The 25,824-nt window shown below is 36.8% G+C and overlaps 1 protein-coding gene across 1 annotated transcript in view; it reads right to left on the minus strand.

Moving 5' to 3' along the window:
• MET (MET proto-oncogene, receptor tyrosine kinase) overlaps nt 1-25,824 on the minus strand; it is a 116,236-nt gene that overhangs the window by 13,271 nt on the left and 77,141 nt on the right. The window contains exons 7-17 of the mRNA XM_082692447.1: nt 25,659-25,761; nt 25,416-25,552; nt 24,079-24,240; nt 23,204-23,303; nt 18,945-19,163; nt 12,117-12,263; nt 10,366-10,522; nt 10,023-10,163; nt 7,266-7,496; nt 4,822-4,902; nt 2,790-2,971 (exon numbers count right to left, since the gene is read on the minus strand). Coding sequence (XP_082548573.1) covers nt 2,790-2,971; nt 4,822-4,902; nt 7,266-7,496; nt 10,023-10,163; nt 10,366-10,522; nt 12,117-12,263; nt 18,945-19,163; nt 23,204-23,303; nt 24,079-24,240; nt 25,416-25,552; nt 25,659-25,761 — 1,660 coding nt within the window. The remainder of the gene's footprint in view (nt 1-2,789; nt 2,972-4,821; nt 4,903-7,265; nt 7,497-10,022; nt 10,164-10,365; nt 10,523-12,116; nt 12,264-18,944; nt 19,164-23,203; nt 23,304-24,078; nt 24,241-25,415; nt 25,553-25,658; nt 25,762-25,824) is intronic.

The raw sequence follows: 25,824 nt of genomic DNA on the forward strand, positions 1-25,824 counted from the left end.
ATGGGGAAATGAAGTGCTTTAAAGTTATTCTGGTATGGTGGGGCCAATAGATGGAAGACCACTGCCATTGAAAAGATAGCTAATTACTCACAATTCCCAAAGGAATGGGGCAAGCCATGCCAAGCAAGGACACAGAAGAAAGCACCAGGGTTTTTCTAGGAAGCAGAGGGAGCAAGGGGAAAACACAGGCAAGAGGTTGTTTTGTGGTTTCTGAGGGAGGGTAAGCAGATTTAGGACTGGGTAGTTTGAATAATTTCAGCAGGTTCTGGGTTGTAGGGATTATCTGCAGTTGTCTGGTACCTGGCCCTGAACAGGTGGATAGTGTCTCAGAATGTGAGAGTTCTTTAAAGCAGGTGATTGGGTTATGGGCTCTGGATTGGTTGGTTTGCTTCTGAAAGAAGGAAGTTAAGTTGTTTACTATTTTTTGGAATTTGCTAGTTCTGGGAAAAGCAAGCCCTCCAAAGTCAGCAAGGGACCAGAAGTCAGAGCATTAGAGATATACAAGGTTAACCTAAAATTTGTTTGGAACCATAAAAGACCCCGAATAGCCAAAGCAATTTTGAAAAAGAAAAGCAAAGCTGGAGGCATCATGATTCCGGACTTCAAGCTCTATTACAAAGCTATAGTGATTGAGGCAGCATGGTACTGGCACAAAAACAGACACATAGATCAATGGAACCGAATAGAAAACTCAGAAATGGACCCATAGCTGTATGGTCAACCAATCTGTGACAAAGCAGAAAAGAATACCCAATGGAAAAAAGACAGTCTCTTCAACAAATGGTGTTAGGAAAACTGGACAGCCACATGCAGAAGGATGAAACCGGACCACTTTCTTTCTTTTTTTTTTTTTTTAGATTTTATTTATTTAACAGAGAGACACAGCGAGAGAGGGAATGCAAGCAGGGCGAGTGGGTGAGGGAGAAGCAGGTTTCCCACTGAGCACGGAGCTAGATGCAGGGCGCAATCCCAGGCCCCTGCCATCATGACCTGAACCATCCAGGTGCCCCGAATCACCTTCTTATACTATACACAAAAATAAACTCAAAGATAAAACACCTAAATGTGAAATAGGAAACCATCAAAATCCTAGAGGAGAACATAGGCAGCGAGCTCTTTGACTTTGGCCACAGCAACTTCTTACTGATATGTCTCAGGAAGTAACAGAAACAAAAGAAAAATGAACTATTCAGACTTCATCAAGATAAAAAGCTACTATACAGCAAAGGAAACAATCAACAAAACTAATAGGCAACCAATGGAATGGTAGAAGATATTTACAAGTGACATATTGGATTAAGGACTGGTATCCAAAAATCTATAAAAACTTAACCAAACTCAACATCCCCACATAAATAATCCAGTTAAGAAACGGGCAGAAGACATTAGCAGACATTTTTGCAGAGAAGACATACAAATGGCTAAAAGGCATATGAAAACATGCTCAACATCACTCATCATCAGGGAAATACATATCAAAGCTACAATGAGATCCCACCTTACACCTGTTGGAACAGGTAAAATTAACAACACTGTAAACAACAGATGTTAGTGAGGATGCGGAGAAAAAAGGAACCCACTTACACTGTGGGTGGGAATGCAAACTGGTGCAGCCACTCTGGGAAACAGTATGGAGGTTCCTCAAAAAGTTAAAAGTAGAACTATCCTATGACCCAGTGACTGCAATACTAGGTATTTATCAAAAATTTATTTATTATTTACTGGGTATATGTATCTAAGGTACAAAAAATACTGATTTGAAGGGGTACATGCATCTGATGTTTACAACAGCATTATCAACAACAGCCAAATAAAGGAAAGAGCCTAAATATTCTTTTACACATACACACACACACACACACACACACACACACGAATATTACTCAGCCATTAAAAAGAATGAAATTTGCCATTTGCCTTATGCAGATCTCCATGTGGATGGAACTAGAATATATTATGCTAAGTGAAAGAAGTCAGTCAGAGAAAGATAAGTACCCTATGATTTTACTCACATGAGGAATTTAAGAAATGAAACAGATGACATTAGGGCAAAAAGCTGAAGCTGATGAGAAGTGGCATATGTGGCTATGTGGCAGAAAGTGTTCCAGGCAGATGGAACAGCAAATGCACAGGTCCTGAGTTAGGAGAGTGGGTGGTAAGTTTGAAGAATACTAAGGGACTCATTTGTAATTAATTCTTCGTTGTTTTGTCTTCTGGAATTAAAACTCCATGTGGGTTGAAGCTCATTCTGCCTCTGTGCTTTGCTGTTTCTGGCACATGGTAGGGACTAAAAAATGATTAAATACACCTATCAGAGGGATGGTAGATCAAGGCAGCTTGCAGGACAGGTAAGAATCACTGTCCCTGGGAAACCCTTCTAGGTACCACTATCTTTTCCACCAGGATAGGGGATCTTGAGGTGCAACTGAATTGAATCAGGCCCTATATATCTGAATGGTAGAAACAATTTACATGTGTTTCTTTAACTAAATGCTTTTAAAAAGGTTCAAAACAGGGGGCGCCTGGGTGGCTCAGTGGGTTAAGCCTCTGCCTTCGGCTCAGGTCATGATTTCAGTGTCCTGGGATCAAGCCCCACATCGGGCTCTCTGCTTGGCAGGGAGCCTGCTTCCTCCTCTCTCTGTGCCTCTCTCTCTGCCTACTTGTGATCTCTGTCAAATAAATAAATAAAATCTTTAAAAAAAAAAAAAAAGGTTCAAAACAGGAACATTTTGGAAGACTGGCTGGCTGACAGGTAGTTTACCAGTTAGTAAGCTTGGTAATATACTTACATGAGTTTCATTTCTAATGAAATTTCGAAGATCTCCATGTTTCATGTATGGTAGGACCACCAGTGGAGACCCCTCACTTCGAAGGCAGATTCCCAAGAGTGAAAGAACATTTGGATGACTGAAGTCTTTCATGATGATTCCCTCGGTCAGAAATTGGGAAACTTCGCCTATGTCAGTGATTCCTGAGAAATTCAGCAGTGGAGACATTAACTTCATTATGGACCAATAAATAATTCGTCAAGTTCAGATAGGAAGAGTTACAGAAAGTAAAACCACATGGATGAATCTTGTCCTGACACCCCATCCTCAGAGTGTTTTTTTATAATACATTTGAGTAAAAGATGTCACCCTGTAATGTGCCTTCAAGTCACCCCCAAACTCTAGCAGTTAATTTGTCTCATACAGAAAAAGAAGAGGGAAGTAGGCCAGTCCATTTCTGCTGTGGCTGTCTAGGGCAAGGGTCCGCAAACTTCTATAAAAAGCCAGAGAGTAAATATTTTTGGGCTTTGTGGGCCATATGGCCTCTGTCGCAAATACTCAACTCTTCCAGTGTAGTGCAAAAGCAGCCACAGACAATTATCTATGAAACAGTCACTGGACCATAGTTTTCTGGTCCCTGGAATAGTGGGGTTTGAAGACCAATTGTCATACAGTATCTAAATAGACTTTTCTGGTATAACATTTTCTAATCATGTCCAGATAGAGATCCTGAGGGCCTTATCCACTAGTCAGCATTGATGAAAGGTTAATGACCTTTAATTTATTAATCTGACTAGTACGAGTGTCAGTGATGATTGAGATTATATATATATATAATTTTTTTTTTTTTTTAACAAAGCAATGCATTCTGAGACCTGGAAGTCCTCAGGTATTTGGAAGAGAGATTATGTGGATGGGAGAGAGATGAACACACACCAGGGACAGACAGGGATTTCCTGCTGTTAGAATTGTTCTGAGTACAATGAGCACTGGTACCATTTTGTGAGGCAGATTTACTGATAATCCTTTACAGTTTATAGTTAGTTTCATATAAACTGTCCCTTTAATTACGTTGTGGTCAGACTTTCAACAAAATCAACCATATAGAACACTGTTCAGCATAGGGACTTATGTAAAAAAGGTTGGAAAACTTCTGTCAATAACATATTTTAGAAGAAAACCTTTTACTTGTGCACCAACAGCTTATTAATTCTGATAAAAATTTGTACTATAGCTGGTTAACACTTTTCAGGCTACTGCAAATTGTAAGCAGAAATTTAGCAATATAAGTAGAAAAAGCAGACACTGACTTGATGTGTGAGACCTGCCAGCAAAGGTGGAGCCAGGAAAGTTCTAGTAGGATGAGTACATGGAGTTGTACAAGATTTATGACTCAATTATGGCTCCAGGTCATGAATAATCTTAATATGCATTAATATCTGGAGGCATTCCCTGTTTCTTAAACAGAGTATACATTCCATTTAATGAAGATTTTCTCAATAACATCTAAAATTTAAAAAAATTCTAGCATTAAAAGAGGTAAAATATGTATATTGTATATGTAGAATACCTTATTCCCCCCAAAAGGCAGATTAATGAGATATTGCCACATTTACGATTTCTCAGTTTATACCTACATATTTTTCTCCTATTTGTCTTTTTTCATTTTTAATGAAAGTTGTGGTAAAAAAATAATTATAGTAATTCTTTTCGGTAAAATGAGTCATTACTGCAGGATGTGCCAACATGGCTCCAATAGTTTCCATAAATGTCACTTGCAAAACAAATATTATAAGCCAAACACAGTTAAATGACACTCAGTTCATCCAAGAACATCATTTCACCAAACTCTTATTTATGAGGGCTCTGAGAAATAATTTCTTAGGGAATATTTCAATAAGAATTTAGACGAACCAAATTTTCAGGATTAGACTCCTAATTCCAGCAGTAGCTGATTTTTCCACAAGGGAAAGTATAAATCAACATTTTATTATGAACTACTTAATAGTAAACCATGAAAGTGTACTCCATTGTTAAATTAAGTATCACTTACGATTCAAGGATTTCACAGCACAGTGAATTTTCTTGTCATCATTGTCCAACAAAGTCCCGTGATATACACACCCAAAATGTCCTACATGAAAGGGAATTTGGTTAGTGTTACATTACATTTATTTTTTATTTTTTTAAAAAAGATTTTTTTATTTATTTGACAGAGAGACCTCACAAGTAGGTAGAGAGGCAGGCAGAGAGAGAGAGAGAGAAGCAGGCTCCCTGGTGAGTAGAGAGCCCGATGCAGGACTTGATCCCAGGACCTTGAGATCATGACCTGAGTGGAAGGCAGAGGCTTAACCCATTGAGCCACCCAGGCACCCAGTATTACATTACTTTTAATTAGGCAATTATCACTTGAAAAGCCCTTTATGGTTTTTATTTCCTTCTTTTTCCTACATGGCAAGAAAATACATTGTTTCTTATACTTTTGATTAATAGTACCACTGTGTATGTTTATAAAATATGTAGATGTAAGGTATTTTATCCTAAGATATAAACAATATGCTTATTCAGTACATGGTAAAAAAATTTAGGTGATATAACTGTCACTAAAGGCTAATACAGCAAAATATTCAACCACAGTGGACACTGAACACAAGAGTAACATCTGCCTTATAAAATAAATTTATTATTTCGGGGGCAGCTGGGTGGCTAAACTGGTTATGCATCCCAACTCCTGATTTCAGCTCAGGTCATAATCTCAGGGTCATGAGACTAAGCCGTGCATTGGGCTCTTGCTGACCGCAGAATTTGTTTACGATTCTCTCTCTCTCTCTCTGACCCTCCCCACTGTGCACACTTGCATGCTCTTTCTCTAAATTAAATAAATAAGTCTTAAAAAAAGAAATTCATTATTTTTAAGGATCAAATAATATCTTTTAAAAGTGAAAATAAAGTTTTATCTCCTGAAGAAATACAATAAAAGAAGCTCCCTCTATTCCAGTAAACTAAACTGAAATAAAAATGTCACCATTAGAAATAAGATTAGCATTATAGAATACGGATTTCCCCCATTAGTCACCGGTTAATACGTAATCCAGGTTGGCAGAAACTGAAAGCCAACTGCCCAAATGAAGCAAATTCAGTCTGAATCATTTCATCTAGTTCTCTCTGGCTTTAGCCACATCACTTTCCAATGGTAGCCTTTCATCTAGTGGCAGTAATTTTCCCCAGTGGTGCCAAATGTCTGGTAGCTGTGTAAGTCACTCATTAATTAGTTCATCCATCCAGCCAAGATTCCCTGAGTTCCTAGTATGTGTCAGGCATTAGCTTACCCTTTTAATGTAAAGATGAATAAAATAAAACCTATGCTCTTGAGGGTTCATTTTCTACTGGGAAAAATATAGAAATAATACTTAATATTTACAGAATCACTAATGGTTACTACTTCCTAAGAGAAATAATTGACATTTTAGCCCCTTTACTGATGAAAATTAAAAATTCTAATTTTATAATGTATAGAATTAGAACATAATTGGGGAGGCCACATTACCTAAAACTGGCTCAATTTCTGGGATTTATAGGCTAGAAATAGAACTGTATATTACTCTGATGTAAAACAGGTTAACAGTGCAACTACTATTCGGGAAAGGAAACATGCTAAGCATTAAAATCTGGAATTTGTTGTAGAAGAATGTGTGGATGCTATCACAGGAAAATGGGAAAGCTGTGTGTTCATCGAAGGCAGACTGTCCCATCAGCTTCTGTTGCACCACGCTGGCAGATGCCTGCTACCTTTTGCAGCACATATAGAATAAAAAAGATCAGAGGCCATTCAGTATCAATGGCAAAAGCTTTTTAGAAAAAAAAAAAAAAAAAAAAGAAGAACACAGTTCATTCCCTGGCTTCTGGTTGCTTTCTTTTCCTGCTAAATATTTCCTCCAACACTGTGTATGCAAGCTGTTACTGCTGCTCCGGCTGGCTTATTACAAATATTCATCCTCTTTGTATAAAGAAATTGGAGTGCATTGTAGAGATGATATATGTTGCTTCAGATCAGGGGAATGCTATAAATTCCATCTTTTGATGCTGTCCAGCAGTGTACAAACTGCTATAAACCAGAACTTGATAGATTTAGTCACTGTTCTCAGCGTAAAGAAAGACTAGAGGAAGATATGAGTAAAAATATTGGAACTTAATGATTTTCATAGACAACTGCACCTTCCAAGAAACTATAGTTGCCATTATGAAAAAGATGAGGAAAGAATGTGATTTATTTTTCATATGTTTAGGAGATTATCAAGTTGGCTCCCTGCACAGGGGCAAATCCCCATGGATATGATTTGTAGGGCCCTCTTTCTGCAGAACAGAAATCAAGTGCACTTGTTATCACTGCCTTGTCAGCTGCTTTCACCATTGTCTAAGCTCCTAATCTGCAAAGGCAGAAGATAAAATGCTTACTGGAAAACTGTATTTAACAGAGAGTTGAGTGGAAATACTTACCTCTTCCTATGACTTCATTGAAATGCACAATCAGGCTACTTGGCCCAATCACTACGTGCTGGACTGCCTGGACCAGCTCTGGATTTAGAGCACTGAGGTCAATGTGGACAGTATTTTGCAATAATGGACTGGATATATCAGAGTCCCCACTAGTAAGCATAGGGGACAGGTCCGTCAGAGGATACTGTACTTGTCTGCATGATCCATTCTGGGATGAGTTAGGAAACTGGTCTGCAAGATAAAGCAAAGTTATTAAAAACAAAGCGAAAACTCAGTAGAGACTACAACAGGGCAACAAATTAAATTGATAATGAAGTCTGGATTTTATAATTTAAGGAATGGTAGTTTTATCATTGAATGAGGCTAGAAAAAGGCTTTATGAAAGAATTGGGTTAATAAAAATGATAATTTGGGAAAAGGTACTGGCTTACATATACAAGAGTTGGAACAAAATGTTTATAAATTTTCTTTTAAATAAACTAAGCATTAACTTTGAAACCTTGTTTATTTTCATTTCCTTAGACATTTATCTTTTAATATATAGCAAAAAGCCATGCTTGAGATTTATTTTTTAATATTCTATATTCTTAAGATTGGGAAGCAGCAAAAGTAGTTTGCTTTTGAGAGAATAGTGTTCATTAGTAGAATTAATTAATATTGCTCAACATCTATATGGATTTCTGGCCAAGGAAAAGTATAGTATAGTGAAATTAGAAATATATAAATGGTTAAATTTTCGGAATTGAAGGCTTTTCACATTAGTGGTAAATTCTCCCCTGCATGTTGATGACAGCAGATATAATGGGATCTCCATTCAGAGAAGCCTAGGATTGGGTTAATGTGCCATCCCTACTGCTTAATTGAGGGACTTGGAAAGGATCAGCATTCTTTCTACATTGATCTTTACAACCAAAACTCTCTAAGAGTCTCAGGCAAGGTTCTCTACTGTAAGATGAAGCTTTTTCATAAGAAATTATGGGGTGAAGATAAATTTCTTAGTGAGAAAGAGGGCAGAGAAGCCACCAGCTGCATTGCTCTTTCCACTGGGAATCCAAACATAACAAGGAGACGGCATCGTCTCTGCAACTGATATGAAGACGGACAAGGCAGGGTGTTGAAATATATCAGTATAAAACATGGGAAGAGGCGAGAGGGTTTGGAAGGGTCCCTGTTGGCACTAAAAGATAATATAGCTTGTTTGCAAATGGCCAGGAAAATCAGAACCTGAGAGTGGGGCATAAAAAGAAAGTTGATGGTACTCTATTTTTAATCCACTGAGCCACCCAGGCTCCCCTACTCTGACTATTCTTAACCCTGTTTAAGCATTTTTAGTATTTACCATAGTGGACAGCTTAGTTATTGTCAATTTGGCTAAAGCAGCAAATCTCAACACTGGTTCCACAAAAGCTTTGGGGGCCACTTATAATTATAGTAACTAACTGGAGATAAGACAGATACATCCTTACAGGAAGGATGCAGAAACTCAGCTGGGCACCTGGAATGTTGGATGGGACAGGGAAGAAAGAAGCCTAGCTGGGTGCCTGGGTTCCTTTACCAGGCTCTGTCTGCTTCCATGCTTGAAGGTTCAGTGTAGGAAAGGTAATGAAACTCAAGCTTCTCAGCAATGTTGAGAGAGGTTTGTTCAATAACAAGGTTGAAGGATTAGATTAGCTTTAAAAAGAATTACTTGTGAATTGTAATGACTCAGATTAGAGCTATTAAGTGTCAAACATAAAATACTAATAGATGTAAATTTCAAAGCTATAAACTGGGTTTGATTTGTTCATGTTGTTAAGGGCATGGATTTTCAAAGGCAAATGGAGCCATGTGGGCAAAGACAGTATTTATATGTATCTCTATAGAACTAATATAAGCTTCAAAAATTAAGAGGCAGTGAAGGTTGAAAAAGTTAAAATATGAAGTGCCTCATTGCTCTTGTACTTGTTTTGATGACCAATTTCTAGTTTTCCAGTATCTCCAACCATCTGTGACTCATTTTATTTGTCTAATGGTAAATATTCAACCAGGGAAGGGCTTGTACCTGACTCACGTCCTGGAACTTCTAAAGATAATGAAGCAGATACAATACAGACATTTTGCTTTTACCAGCATATTTGAAGTAAAACAATGTGAAATTCTCTGGCTAACCTGACCAGTATTAGGCCTAGTGTCTTGCAAAGCAGATGGTGCTGACCACTCCTTTTTAAATGGCATAATTGAAGGTTTTTATTGGATAAGACTCAGAATATATTCAAGTCCTAGAATGTTGGTGGGTAAAAGGCTGTGTACTGACAGCTCATTGAGAATCCTTTAAAGGGATAGTAAAGGTAGAAATTAAATGCTCGAGGATTAACAGGTTAAAAAAAAAAGTATCAGTGTCCACTTATATTTAAATAAATATAAGGTTTGTATCTTAAAGATTCCTGGGTTGTTAAAGAGTGCTTCACAGTTTCTTAGCATTGAATTCAGATGATGAAGACCTTACCTTTGCAAAAATGATTTTTAAAATTAAAATTTTTGTGAAAGGAAAACTTAAAGACTTTAAAGATCTAATGCAATATGTAAACGATTCCATTTAAAAATAAGAGCCTTATAATTCTGTGTCAAATTAAATACTTCTTAGGCCAAAGAAGATGTAAATACTTCTTTTTTATTTTTATAAAAACTTATTAAGGCAAAACCAAAAATAAAAAACAATGCCACAACCCACTGAGGTATATGTATAGGTATTTCTTAGAACGATAAACTGAAATATACCTTCTGGAAAAGTAGCTCGGTAGTCTACAGATTCATTTGAAACCATTTCTGTAGTTGGGCTTACACTTCGGGCACTTACAAGCCTATCCAAATGAGGAGTGTGTACTCTTGCATCATAGCGAACTAATTCACTGCCCAGATCTTAAAACAGAGAGAGAGAAAGAGCTTGTTAAAGACTTGGCTATCATGGGTCCCAGTAGACCTTGACCCAGTGACCAGAACTCATGGGTTTGTGGATTGCATTTAAGACAACACACATGAATTGATGGCAATTTTAAATTGTAATGACTGTTTACTCGATGTAACTTTTTAAAGCAAATAGTAACAACAACAAAAAGTGCACCTTTAATTTGCTTTCTCCTTTTCAGCCACAGGAAAAGCCCAAGTAATAATAAGACTATTAATGATATTGAGATAACACCAACAATCAATCCTGTGAAATTCTGATCTGGTTGAACAATTACTTTTCCAAGGATGGTTGAAGAAACTGCTTGCTTCCACTAAAAATGACAAATACAGAAAAACAAGAATTTAGCCATGATAAATACAAAATGTACTACACAGGTTGAATCACTCTCCTTGGACCCCAGTACTAGCTGGTTATTAATGTTCTAGAAGTGACATAATTGCCTTCAGAGCAGTAAGATAGTCCTTAATTCTGTTTCAGTGTTCAAATAATTAAGGGCTACTGATCCCTAAAGTACTTATATGACACTTAGCTGTTTGTACTTATAACTAAGTATTAGGGATGAAAAGATAAATAAAATCCAGTTTTTGATCTTGAGGAACTAAATTATAGAAAGGGAGACAAATATATAAATAAGTGATAACATAATATGAAATGCACCTTAGAAGTATGAATAATCAGTAAGAAACAGACCACTGGACATTCACTCTATCTTGAAGGGCTAGGTAGGAGGCAGAGAAGACTTTTTATAAGAGGTAAATAATCACATGGAATAATAAAGTTGCAAAATATTTTTATTCTAGTTTTGAGACAAAGAAGAAATCTTTGAGGATCCTTCTGGCTTTAAAATGGTTTGATTTTTAGGATTTATGGTCCTTTAGAACTTCAAACTCTGATATCATGATTCAGCTTTAAATTTTAGAATATTTTTGTATTTTCTTATTTCATTACTCTCTCCCCTCCATTTTATAACTTTTTAGAAGACCTCCGGAACCCTTTAAAATTAACTCATTCTTGGATAAACAAAATGTGGTCTATCCATCTGATAGAATATTACTTAGCCTTAAAAATAATGAAGTTCTGACACATACTAGAACACGTATGAACCATGAAAACATGCTTAGTAAAATAAGCCAGACACACAAGGAAAAATACTGTATGATTCCACTTATATGAAATATTTAGAATAGGCAAATTCATAAAGACAGAAAATAGATTAGAGGTTACCCAGGGCTGGGGAAGAGGAGGGAATATGATAGGATGGCTTAATGGTTCCAAGGTTCCTCTTTGGGGTGATGAAAAAATTTGAGAAGTAGTGGTGATGGCTGAAGAATACTGTGAATGTAATTAATGTCATGGAATTGTACACTAAAAAACAGCTAAAATGGCAAATTTTATGATACATATACTTTGCCATAATTTAAAAAATTAATAAGGTAATACACTCAAAACCAGTGAACTGTACACTTTATATGTATGAGTTGTATGGTGCAACATGAAAGAAGTTAATATATAATAGTTTAAGTCCTATTTTACTTTGTTCTTGCATTTGAGGTCACTGTCGAGATCAGCAGTATGTTGGCTCTGGCCTCCTAAGAAGTGTGGGGAGGGTACACTGGGATGTGCCCTTATCCCTCCTGAGAGTTACAATAAATTTTGGCAAAAGCGGGGGATGATGGAGAGGGAGTGTGGTTAGGAAGGACTTTTGAGATCTACTCTCTGGAGCTTGGGAAGGAGACAGTGCAACATAACCTCACTAATTCTAAAATAACAACTAAGAATCGAGGCTGAGCTGATGAGCCAAAGCCAACACACAAATGAGCTTTAATGATTTATTTTAAGCCTGCAAGTGACATAATTACACTGGCATCTTTATTTACATCATGAGAGAAATGCAGGAATCCCACCTCTATATTTAGCTCGTTGTTCAACTTCAGCAGGTCATTGGGGACCTTGCATAAAACGGCTTCAGAATCTGAGTATATAGTCTCACAGCTCTTATTTCCAACTTTTAACACTTCACCTTTAACTGCTTCAGGGTCAATATCATTTCCCTGAAAGGAAAAAAGAGGTTGTTAACACTTCCCAGTTTTTCAGGAATGCTAACAATTGTGAAAGAACATAAATATACTGCAAACATAGGCCACATTGTTTGCCAAGGCATATGATTTTATGATACTCATTTTTGTGGGATTTGGGTAGTTGCAAGAGAGCATGACCATTTTGGGGTACTAATTAGGATTCACAGCAAATAGCTTTTTATTATTTTTTTAGATTTACAAGTAATCTCTACAGTCAACATGGGGCTCGAACTTACAATCCTGAGATCAAGAGTTGTATGCTCCACAGACTGAGTCAGCCAAGTGCCCTTACAGCTTTTCTATCAAATCCGATTTTAGAGCAAAGGAGAGATTTTTGTTCCACACCCTTCCAGCCAATGACCTCTTATGCATAATCAGCTTTTTTTTTTTTTAAACTAGAAGAAATATCTTAAACATTTTATTTTATTTTTTTAAAGATTTTATTTATTTATTTGTCAGAGAGAGAGGGAGAGAGTGAGCACAGGCAGACAGAATGGCAGGCAGAGACAGAGGGAGAGGCAGGCTCCCTGCCGAGCAAGGAGCCCGATGTGGGACTCGATCCCAGGACGCTGGGATCATGACCTGAGCCGAAGGCAGCTGCTTAACCAACTGAGCCACCCAGGCATCCCTATCTCAAACATTTTATTTTTACATCTGACAATTCAGTATATGGTCTATCTTATTATTATATTCAGTTATGTAAAGAATGAATCATTGAACACTACATCAAAAACTAACTGAACATAACCACCTTATTACTGTCTTTAGCGGGTATCAGTGGTTGGCAAAAAGGAAATACTAAGAGATTCAGTTGTTCCACTAATACTGCCTGATGCAATGACACAGAACCTTGGTTTTACTTTTAGAATCGCATTGAAAGAGCTTTCCAAAATAGTGATATCTGGGGCCCATCTCCAGAGATTCTGAACTAATTGATCTATGTTAATGTATTCCTTTTGTGTTTGAGTTGGGCAGTTTCTTTTCATCCTACCTGAGAAGCTGAATCTTACATATAAGTAAATTCATTTTTACAGAAATTCCTGTGAGATGCCATATAACTAACCCTCATTAGGATTTGAGAGCATGATTACATTATTTTGAACACTTAGTTACATGAGTATTAAAAAAAATGCAACTAGACATATTTAGTTAATGAAGTAACTATTAGGAATTTTTAAAATACCAATATTTTGTTGAAGAAACCAATGATTAGCCTTGGGAAAGAAGTGAAAATGTAGGCACAACTTCTCATATCAAGACTTAATGAATACAGTTGTTTATTGAAAGTTAAAAGGAGAGTATATCAAAACATATTACTATTTTTCTTATGGACAAAGAGCAGCCAGTAATAACAACAGTACTGCTACTGTGTTTTATGTGATCTTTAGTACTTGGCAAACTGCTTTTATGTACATTGTCTTACACGGATTTCAGTAGATTGGTAGGTCAGAAGTCATTCTGGGAAAAGAAGTTAAAAGAAAATACTTCTTTCTAAAATGAATCCGGAGTCTAAGAAAAAAAATGCATAGAGATGAACCCTATCCTTCTGTTTTTTAGATATTTCTAGAGGCAGTATGTGTATGTCATTGAACCAGGTCAGCCACACAGGGCAATTCAACATAAAAACACATAAATCTAACAGGTCACTTTGGGGCTCCAAATGACAACTTGTTGGTTAGGTCTGACGAGGGGTAAGGCACTCACTCACGTATTGGAGGGAATTCAGGGAATGACAAAGAAAAGAGATTAAAGAGTGGCAGGGCTTGATTTATGAGGGAATGACTAAAATGTGTCTTGCTTGCTTAGATGATAGCCAGGGCTGGGGGAAGGGATGAACATACTGCATTTGCCTTCCAATACTCCTCCTTTTAGGCACAGGTCTCCTTGGATGTGCATGAAGGCTTCCACTAAAACAAAAACAGGCCACTCAGCTAACACCGAACCCCTTTTCATTTGCGTCTAGTAGGGAACATATAAATCGTGACATACAAGTAATTACTATCAGCTTTGTATGTGTAATTGTTTTAAAAGTTTACCACCCAAGATGTCACAAAAGGGATACGGGCCATCTACTACTATATGCAGAGGGCTCTGAATCAGAAAAAAGTAAAAATAGATAGAGGGTCCTTTTTTTTTTTTTTAAGATTTTATTTATTTATTTGACAGAAATCACAAGTAGGCAAAGAGGCAGGCAGAGAGAGGGGGGGAGCACTGAACAGAGAGCCCGATGTGGGGCTCAATCCCAGGACCCTGAGATCATGACCTGAGCTAAAGGCAGAGGTTTTAATCCACTGAGCCACCCAGGGGCCACAGATAGAGGGTACTTTTTTTTTTTTTTTTTTTTTAAAGATTTTATTTATTTATTTGACAGAGAGAGATTACAAGTAGGCAGAGAGGCAGGCAGAGAGAGAGAGGAGGAAGCAGGCTCCCTGCTGAGCAGAGAGCCCGATGCGGGACTCGATCCCAGGACCCTGAGATCATGACCTGAGCCGAAGGCAGCAGCTTAACCCACTGAGCCACCCAGGCGCCCTAGAGGGTACTTTTTGTCATTTAAAATAAACATATCTTTATGGAGTTGTGGGAAAAATGCATATGTTTAGGACTTTTTAAATTTACTTTTAATTTTTTAATATTAACTATTATTAAAATAGAACATATAAATTAGCTCAGTTCCCCAGTCATTAAAATGGCAATATACTCTTTTAAATAAAGCAGCACAGGAAAAACTTTCTGGTCTTTAATCCCCAACACAAATAGAGCATTTTAGAATTATAATTATCTCATTTTATCTTGTAAAGATAGCCCCCCGAGGTAGATATTATTGTCATTCCAGCTTTATGCATTGAGAACTAAGGTTCAAGAAGGGACTAGGTCATGAGGCAAATCAAATTTCATCTGATACAAAATCTACTTATCATTTACTCTGTGTTAGACACTATTCTAGTTACTAAGAATATAAAGGTAAACAAGAGGTTTTTCTTTTCACTGTAATGTTAAAATAAATACTTTTCTAAAGTGAAAACTAATTACTCCTAATGTGTTATGTTAGGATGTCCCTTATTCCTTTCATCTCCAACTCTGGCCAGGTGTGACTCGGTGTTTCTATATCCAGGATTCAGGCCTGGGGACCCATGTCTGTGCTGGTTACAGAACACAGTAGATGGTGACAGTAGGTAGAATTGGAAAGCAGCATAATAGCAGGAGGGATCTTACAAGATTTCAGATATCCAGGTGGCCACAAGATTGAGTCTGGGAAAGTCAGCTAAAGCAGGTTGGTAGAGGACCCAGAGAGGCAACAGTCCAGGGAGGTCCGCAAACAGAAAGTCAGCGAGTTGGTGCTGATAGGGTCAGAAGGGGGAGATTTACACTTCCTCCAGAGGATAGGAGTCCCTCTGTTTAGAGACTAGGCAAAAGAACCTTCACAGAAGCCTTCAAAACGGAGTTCCACAGGATATTAATAAGCATTTGCAAAAATTTCCTGGTCATTTGGGAAAAGCTGCATGAACGAAAATTAAAATGGTTTCTTCATTGCCAGCTGGGGCACTGTAAAACTACTAATCTTCCTGCACCCCCCACCCCCACCCATTTTCCTGATTTAGCTCATTTTTCCAGACTGTACCTCTGAAGCATCGCGACGACCATATACATCAATATGCTCCAAAATAACATAAATCCCCAGGTCAGTGTCAGGTAGTCTTTGTTCCAGCATTACATACTGTACTTCTCTACCTTCCATAAAATATGCTCACGCACAAATGTCACATAATAAGATAATTATGGAAAAAAGTAGGGTTTCTTTACAAATATCTAAAAATCAATTCTGCTTAAGGAATTTAGAGCTATCTCACCTAAAGAATTGTATAGATTATATACTATACGATAGAAAATTTTCTCTGTTATGAAAGGTATTTTGGTATATATTAAATGAAAGTTGATATGAAAATCTACTGTAAAAATGAGATTTGGAATCGAGAGATGTGAGTCCTAGTCCTGCTATTTGCTCTGTAAGACAAATCACCCAAGCTTTTTAAGCCTATGTTTACTTATCTGTAAATGGGGATAATCATTACTGGACCACATGGGTCCATATGAGTCTGAAATGAAATAATATACATCAAAGTACTATGTTGACTAATGTTCCAAAAATATGTGAGCTGCTATTGACATAAACATTGTGTCCTGGTGTGTACTCCAAAGGAGGTGTCTACTTTTGATGACCACTGTCCACAATTTGTCCTGACTAACTTGAAATCGTGGCCATAAACTACCTCCCACATCGATGGGATTTCTGGTTCATTCTGAGGGATAATTGATCCTTGGTCTCTGTTACATTTTTATTGATCCAAACTTGGCTGACCCTCTTGGTCATGGTGTACTGCTGACTGAGGCAATTCCCACAACTAGGGCTGGGGACTATCAAAATCTCTTTTTAGCCAGGGAATTTCTGTAGGCATGGCTGACTGAGGACCATGAACTCTCGGCAATAAGGAACAACTTCTCTCTAAACACATAATTCTCTCCATAGCTTTCACTGATGGAATACAAACCTACTTCACACTCATGTTTTGAACAGTAATTGGACAAGCACAACATGAAATAAAATGGCATTCTTTCTTTTGATAAAAACAGTGCACTGCATGTCTAGAAGAGGACTTTTCTCATAAGGTTTGCTTTTGTTTCTATCCCAAGTGAGGCAGAGGTTTTAATGTGATCAACTTTAGAAACTGATAAAGGGTTAAATAGCTGTCACATAATCTTTTCTTATACCTTAGATTTCCTCATGTATAAAGAAAATGGACTATGGGAGACTGAATGATGACACCAAAATAATCCCCCTAAATCACCCTTTTCTCCCCAAACTGTCATTCTGTGACATGACAGATATTATACACTTGTTTGAGAAAAGAGTCATAGAGAAAAAAAGAAAGTGTTTTGTGTCTGTTTCCAGAGACTCCCTTGGGCCATGCTGGGAAGAGCATTGAAAGGCTGAGGATGATGTCAAATCATGTTTTTTTAGGTCCAACAATTTTGAAGGACATTGAATAATTGGTATTTAATTTACAGAAAAAGAAGTTTTCACTTCTATATAAGACTGTGCTTGGAAGGGTAGATAAAGGACCATTTATTTCTAATCCTTCCATCAGAGATAGAGGAAGAGAAATATAGAGTTTATCTGGGCGTAAAAACATTTGCAAATAAACCTTTGTTTTCATCAAGAAAAACCAAATGGAATCTTTCAAATGGCAAACACAGTAATTGTTAAAGCAAAAGGTCACAGTAGATTAGTTTTATTGAAAAAAAAAAAGAAGTGATAAAAGCTCTTTCTCCTTTTCTAAAACTAATTAAAGAAGCAGATGAAAGAACTTTGCTGTGGTAAACATGCTGTTCACTGAAGCAGGCTTCCATTTAATTTCATGCTGGGCTTGCTTAATTATTGTGCAAAACACAATTCGAGGTGAGTAAACTTATATGAGTATGAACGTGTGCACGAATTTGGCTATAGATAAAATCTCATTGAAAAAGCAGAAAAACTTTAGCAGAAATGTGTTATTACTTAGATGGAGATGATCTACAGGAACATATATCTAAACAAGGATTATCCTATTACTTTGTATTTGTTCATATTTGCATTCAGGCTATCTTTCAGGGGAAAGTTCTGAATGTCTAAAACAACATAGTGAAGGGTAAGTATTTTGCTCTTTCTAGTGACGGGGCTACTGATAAAGTCTTGATGATTTTGCTGTTTTACTATTACTTGAAATAAAAATGTCTGAAGTGACATAAGACAGCTGTATTCTAGTCTTTGTTTTGCCATGTCCCATCACTTGTCAAGCCACTTAACCTCTCTGCATTTGAGTGTTCTCTGTTTGCAACAGGCTGGGTTAGAAGAGATAATTTGTTATTCTCCAATTAAATTACATTTAGAGGTTACTATATTCCTACAGTAGAGGAAATCCAGGTCCATTTAGAAATCAGTTTAGAGATGACCATACGCAGATACAAAATTCTAAGTACTACAAGGAAGTACAGAACTACAACTGATGCATTTTTCTTTCTTTCTTTCTTTTTTTAAAGATTTTATTTATTTATTTGAGAGAGAGATCACAAGTAGGCAGAGAGGCAGGTGGGCGGAGGAGGGAAGTAGGCCCCCCACTGAGCAGAGAGCCCAATGCAGGGCTCTATCCCTGGACCCAGAGACCAGGACCTGAGCCAAAGGCAGAGACTTAAACCCACTGAGCCACCCAGGTGCCCCATGCATTTACTTTCAAGGTTCTTACCTTTTATCTCATAATGAGCACATTTAGGTGTCCAGGGAAATGTATTACAGCAGCAGAATAATACATTACAGGCAGGCTATTTAATAGATTGTGTCCCACATTTGCTACTTTTTAGTACACACACAAGAAAGAATTTTTAGGGGCACCTGGGTGGCTCAGTGGGTTAAAGAAAGAATTTTTAAATGCTTCATTAAAAAGTAGTCCATGATTATACTTAACTTTTAGTCTTATGCCAAAAAGATTTGTTTTACAGAGTTTAGATATTCGCTGATGTAGTATAAGATAATGACCCAGTACAACAATTCTATTCATACAGCTATGAAGTCAATTAAGTTCAAGTTGAAAATTTAAGAGGGCATTTTTATGCATTTCTTACCTTAATTTCCAGTACATTTTCATTGCCTATTGAGATCATCACTGGCTTTTCAAAAGGCTTAAACACAGGATTATGTACATAAATGAGATCAAAGTATTTGGAATGGATCCCATCTAACATGAAAAAGGCTTTGGTTTTCAGAGGGAGCTGCAGACTCAGCTGTTGCAGTGAAGGAGTTGTACAGCAGATTATCTCTGAATTAGAGCGATGTTGACATGCCTATAGTAAGACACAATTATCCACTGTAGACAGAAGATAGCTTGACAACATCAATAGCAACTTCCACATTTCACTGTTTTAGACAATCAATTAAAAATATGTAATTTTTGAAAAAAAATCAGCATTTAATTTCTTAATGTTGAAGAACACATTTCTGGTAACATGAGAGATGCAAAATTATCCTAACAACACAATCTTTAAAGGAACACAGGGCTTCACTGGCCTGGAATAAGCTATTCTGATCTAATTGAAGATGGCTCTCCCTCCTCCATCAATTTTATTTTCCTTAAGATGACAGGACAGTCAGTCACCTGGAGGGGACTGTCTCTTTGTTTATGAAACATAAATGGCAGAGTGAGAGCTGGACTTTGTGTGATTAGAAGTCCTTGATTCACACCATACCTCGAAAATAAGTTGTGAGAATCCAAAGCCCTTAGAAGGAGACTCAGTGTCCTCAATTAAGAATTAAGATTAAAATGTTACTCACAATGTGTGATACTACATGTTAAGAACTTTGCCAACTACTGTGCACCATACTGATGACATTATAATTAGCTATGTAGTCAGGTCATCTTATTAATGTGTTTCAAGCTATCAATTTTTGATGCCAGGTTCTGTGCAAAATACTTTATAGGCTAGTCTCATTTCATCCTCACAACAGTCCTAAGAGATAGGTACTATGACTCCCCACATTTTACAAATGAAGAAACAGCTTTTTGAGCTAATGTCAGGTCACACAACTCTGCATGGCAGAGTAGGGAACATAAATCCTAGGCCATTGGCTTAAATTCACTGCCTTAACCCTGTGCTCTATGACTTCTTACTCACTCTATATTCTATATCAGCAGATCTTTTCTTATACTATTTTACAAAGGCTCTGCTATTATTACTTCATGTGCTTTTATCTTTCACTTCAAATCTTCCCCTTTGGAATTCTGATTTATGGAAGTTTGGAAAATGTGGCTTCCTCTCGATTGTGCTTAGACTAAACCAGCAACACAAAGTGGCACATTTGAGGTTAAATGGTTGCATTTTTTCCCCCAAGGAAAAGACAAACAAGCAACAACATCCTTAGATTTCCTTTTCTTTGACAAGTAGAGTTGTAGATATAACAATTAGTTATGCCCACAATAGAAAAAGGACTCAGGATATACATAAAAAGCACAAGCAAAATTGGGTATTCTATATTTTCTTCTAAAAATAATTAAAAATAATTATTCTACATTTTAAAATGCATGTTATAAGCAGATAGAGAAAACAGATACATACAGACACATACAGACACAATGGAAACAAAGTATTAGTTTTATGTCAAATTCATATTATAAGGCCAAAAGCTATTTATTATCATCTTGAAACATGGAAATGAACAGTTTTACTGCCAACACAATAATTCTCTATTAACAATACAAATTTTGAAAACTATACAATAAACTGCTGGCTTCTGCACCATATTGTGAATTAATTAATATTAATTTTGTTAAGATGATGTATTTTTATTTTATTTTATTTTTTTAGTATTTTTTATTTTAAAAGATTTAGAGTTTGTTGGACTTAAAAGTTATCATGGCTGGATCGGTATATCTAAATCAGATCTGGCCAAGAGTTTTTATTTGTTTTTTCTTTTTGTTAAAGATTTATTTATTTATTTATTTGACAGACAGAGATCACAAGTAGGCACAGAGGCAGGCAGAGAGAGAGAGGAGGAAGCAAGCTCCCTGCTGAGCAGAGAGCCCGATGCAGGGCTCGATCCCAGGACCCTGGGATCATGACCTGAGCTGAAGGCAGAGGCTTTAACCCACTAAGCCACCCGGCCCCCCCAAGAGTTTTTATTTGTTAAATAATAAATGGGTTCATGGTCATGGTCAGCTTCAAATTCTATAAGCACCAAGAAACACACAGTTCTTTATAAGGAATTTTCCAAACAATAGTCAAATTGAATTGTTCATTCTCACCTAATTCTAATATATTCTTCTATTGTGATAATACATTTGTGGTGAAAACAAGAGAAGTTTACATTTCCAGATACGTAGAGGTAAGATTTTTATCTTCTATCACTGTTTGAATCTTCCTTGGGTTATGGAACTCATGTTTAACATCTAGGAGGTTTTTAAAGAAATGTTTGATTACAAATGAATGAATAAAGCCAAAAGGTGTCTACATGTCATCATAATGGTTATGAGGGAGAAGGAAATTTAGCTATAATTTTAATAACTTGGGCTCAGCATGATTAAATAATAATTTCTCAGATTTCTAGATAGTCACATGCCAACACCAAAAAGGGTACTCTTATTTTATTAATGAAAAATTGTTCTGTTTAGCTGTGGAGAAGTGATACTCTTTAAACTAATAGCAGTGGTGTTCTAACTTTATTTGTGGCCATGTGTGGGGATTGGTTTTAAAGCTCTCTACTTCATCCGGTAACTCCCTGGAGTACAATCTTGCAGGAATATGATAAAAATCTAATAATACTCTTTAGAGGTGATGCAATATGGCTGATAGAGAAGGTCAGGAAAAATCTCATTGGAGATGACCTTATTGTTTGGTGATTTGGCTTGACATTTTTAGCCCCAAATTGGTTTTTGTAATTAAAGAACACTGTGGCCTTAGTCTTCAAGAAATATTGGATGGAGAATCTAAAAGAAAGTGCTTTAATTCAATCTATCACCTGCCCAATTGAGACCCTGCTTGAAAGGGGGCACTTAGAACTTTCATTTTTAGTTGAGTGCACAAGTCCAACTAGATTATGGTATTTTATATTAGAGAAAAACATCAACAAAAATATGAAATCCTTGTAAATAACTCCAACCTTCCTAAAGTCTAAACTAAAACTACCATTTCAATGTAATCTATATAAATTGTTAGGCCACAAGATAGGTCAATCACTTTTAAGGAGGCCTTCGTTTAATTTTAATCAACTTTGCAAATAAAAGAAGGGAAGGTAGAGAAATACCAAATAACATACACTCTAGGACATCAGTCTTCTAATGGTCTTTCTCATTATTTGATAACATGCTAACAAAGGGACAAGAAGAACAATAACAACACTGGGATGTAAGATGTGTGCTGCCATTTAGAAAAACAAGGATGCTGCAGCAAGATTAAAGCAAAAGAGCAATGTTCTTTGGTACATTAAAAAAAGGGAGAGAATGGACTGAATGTTTGTGCCCCTCTCAAAGTCACATGTTGTAACCCTAATCCTCAGCACGATGGTATTTGGAGATGGGGCCTCAGGAAGGTCATTAGGTTATAAGAATTGAGTGCTTATGGAGTTAGTGCCCTTATAAGAAGAGATTTAAGGGACACCTGGGTGGCTCAGTGAGTTAAGCATCTGACTTTGGCTCAGGTCATGATCTCAGGGTCCTGGAACTGAGCCTCTCTTGGGCTCCCCACTTAGCAGGGATTGCTTTCCCCCTGTGCCCCTCCTTCTCCCCACCCCCCTGGTTATGTGTAGGCGTGCTCTCTTGCTTTCTTTCCTCTCTCTCTCAAATATTAACAAAAAAAATAGAAGAGACCCAAGAGAGCTTGCTTCTCTTTCTCTTTCTGCCATGTGAGGATGTAATCCCAAGGTGGTCTTCTGCAAATCAGAAACCATGCCCTCACCAGACACCTGGATCTGCTGGTACCTTGATCTTACACTTCCCAACTTCCAGAACTGCGAGAAATAAATGTTTGTTGTTTAACATTTATTGTTAAACACCCAGTCTAGGGTATTTCTGTTATAGCATCCTGAACTAAGACAAGGAATGACGAAGTTTCTATCTGTATCAACTATCTTTAAAAACACTGTCTCAAGTTGGTAATCATCATTTGTGTCTAGCATTGTATGAGTGTGTGTGTGTGTGTGTGTGTGTGCATTTTATGTTTGCCTGAGGCAAGATAATTTTAGTTGTTTTATAAAATATACTGTTGGATCTGTGTTGCAAGGAAGGTAACTAGCAAAATTAAAAGCAAAACCCGAATGTCCTATATACCCAGAAAGCTAGTGGTAAAAGCAGGGATGCAGAGTTTTAAGCACAACCATCTCTCAAAGCACTTACCACTGTAAAGTTCCTTCTTGCTTCATGTACATTTATTCCCATCCTCAGGACACTAACTGAATGCAAGTTTTTTCCAATAGCTGTTATTGTGCTCCCACCACTGGCAAAATAAAATAGAAAAACAGTAATATTGAGAAGTCCTTTCTCTACCAAGTATTTTAAGAAATAAGTTAAATTATATCCCATGTAGTGACTGAAATTTACAGTCACAACCAAAGTCACATGGAAGTTCTGTGGTAACTATTTTTTTGGAAACAAAGTTATTGAACTTGAAAATATATTTTAAAATTTCTATTTTATAAGTTGAAGAAATGTATTTTTCTTTTACTCACAAAATATACAAAAGAAATTATTTTTTCTCTTTTAAAAATAAATCCAAATGAAATGAGCTAAATTATTATTAGACAGAATTGATGGAAACAAGGCAGACTGAACTGGGCCCAAAGAAATACTTATTCAAAGGAAGTCTGGAATAGGAGAAAGTTGTGTCCAAAGTAGGCAGAGCAAAAATACACTGAAGAATGGAGGGAAAAAAGGTAACTCCTCTTTTGGGCACTAAAGTTAGTACAGACTTGATATGTACATAATGTAATTGCATAAATACTAAGGTGTCACATTAAACTGTTGCACTGAAATCCATTTAACATGTAATAGAGTAGGATAAAAAGTTTCTTGGCATGAACCTAGCAATGATAAAGTCAAATTGTACTCAGAACCTGAATGTAGTTTTCACTCCTGAATTAGAAAGGTGGCCTTTAAAAGAAATGCAACTGCATCAAAGCTAGAGATAAAACTGCAATTCCTCTTGACTATTTGACAGACAAGTCATTCTTATGTTCATTATTTTCTTATACTCATCAGAAGCTTTTACTTACCTAATAAAAGATTTGGTTGGATGAATTGCATAGACAATGGGGTCTTCCTGGTAACTGAAGCTGTTCATCTCTCGGTTGGCTAAGTCAATTTTCAATTTAATAGGAAACTCAGTTGGAGTGGTTTGAGCTGGGGTATAACATTCGAGAATACTATCTGACACACTGAACAAAAAAATTAAGAAAATTGACCTTAGCTATTAGATGCACATATTTTAGAATTATATGCATAAATCAAAAGTGTATCACTCAATGGCTCCTAAATGAGAATTTCCAGATGTGTTAAGAAAAAAGTTCTTTTTTGGGACGCCTGGTTGGCTCAGTTGGTTAAGCAGCTGCCTTCGGCTCAGGTCATGATCCCAGCGTCCTGGGATCGAGTCCCACATTGGGCTCCTTGCTCAGCAGGGAGCCTGCTTCTCCCTCTGCCTCTGCCTGCCACTCTGTCTGCCTGTGCTTGCTCTCGCTTCTCTCTCTATGACAAATAAATAAATAAAATCTTTAAAAATAAAAAAAGAACTTTTTTCTTTTTTTTTTTTTCTTTTAAAGATTTTATTTATTTATTTGACACAGAGAGATCACAAGTAGGCAGAGCAGCAGGCACAGAGAAAGGGGGAAGCAGGCTCCCTTTGAGCAGAGAGCCTGATGCGATGCGGGGCTGGATCCCAGCACCCTGAGATCATGACCTGAGTGGAATCATGACCTAAGCAGAATCATGACCTAAGCGGAATCATGACCTGAGCTGAAGGCAGAGGCTTAACCCACTGAGCCAAACAAAGGCCTCCCAAAAAGCTCTTTCTAATGTAGCCTATTTACATTTGACTGGATCCCAACCTGAACCTTGTTGTAGACAAACCATCTATGACTTCAAAACATTTGGGATTTTAAGCAATTTTTGAAGTATCTTTTTGATATTTGATTAAACTGAGTTCTTTCATCTCTAAGAATCAGAAACCCAACTTCCCTCTAGACCCAATCTCCCTCATGTTTCTCACGTCCCCAAAGTGATTTAATCAAATTATAAATCTTGATGGAAATGTTTAATTTACTGTCAATTATCAGAATCTCACAGCTCATAGCATAGCCAGAATACTAAGACGTAAAACTAGAGAAGGTAGATGGGAAGACAAACTTAAAAAGTGGAATTAATCAACACAAGGGAAGGGTAGAAAGATCAGCAAAAAGGTAGATGGATATGGGAAGGAGGAAGTTTTGTCAGTAGGGGAGTAAATAATATACATCTTGATTTTCCTCCTCACACACACAAAAAGAACAATCTTTTCTTGATTTGTTAGGTGTAGATACTAATCCTATTTGATGCAACAAAAAATAATTTACAATACCTTTTTAAAGTACATGTTTTTCCACCAATTGAAATGTGTCTAGAATTCCCACTGTTCAGGTACTTTCCATTTAAAGTTAGCAAGGTGCCACCAGTCTTAGGTCCGTAACTTGGAGAAATACTTGTTATTATAGGATCCTGAAAAGGAAATAAAAACAAAACAAAGTAACTTGTTAATTTTATGACTCTAAATAGATTAAGTAACAAATATCCTATGTTCTCAAGAATTAGTGCTTCGACTTACCACATAGGAAAATTTACTGTATTGTGCTGTCCCTCGACCATTTGCAATAATTATAGATATATTGAAATGCTCATTCACTGCAGGACCAACTGTGCATTTCAGCCTGAAAAAAACCCCAAAGTTTAATATGTTGCAAATCCAAAGGCATTTTCTGGTTTGGCTGTTT

Source organism: Mustela nivalis, assembly GCF_964662115.1.
Source record: "Mustela nivalis genome assembly, chromosome: 12".
Taxonomy (NCBI): Eukaryota; Metazoa; Chordata; class Mammalia; order Carnivora; family Mustelidae; genus Mustela; species Mustela nivalis.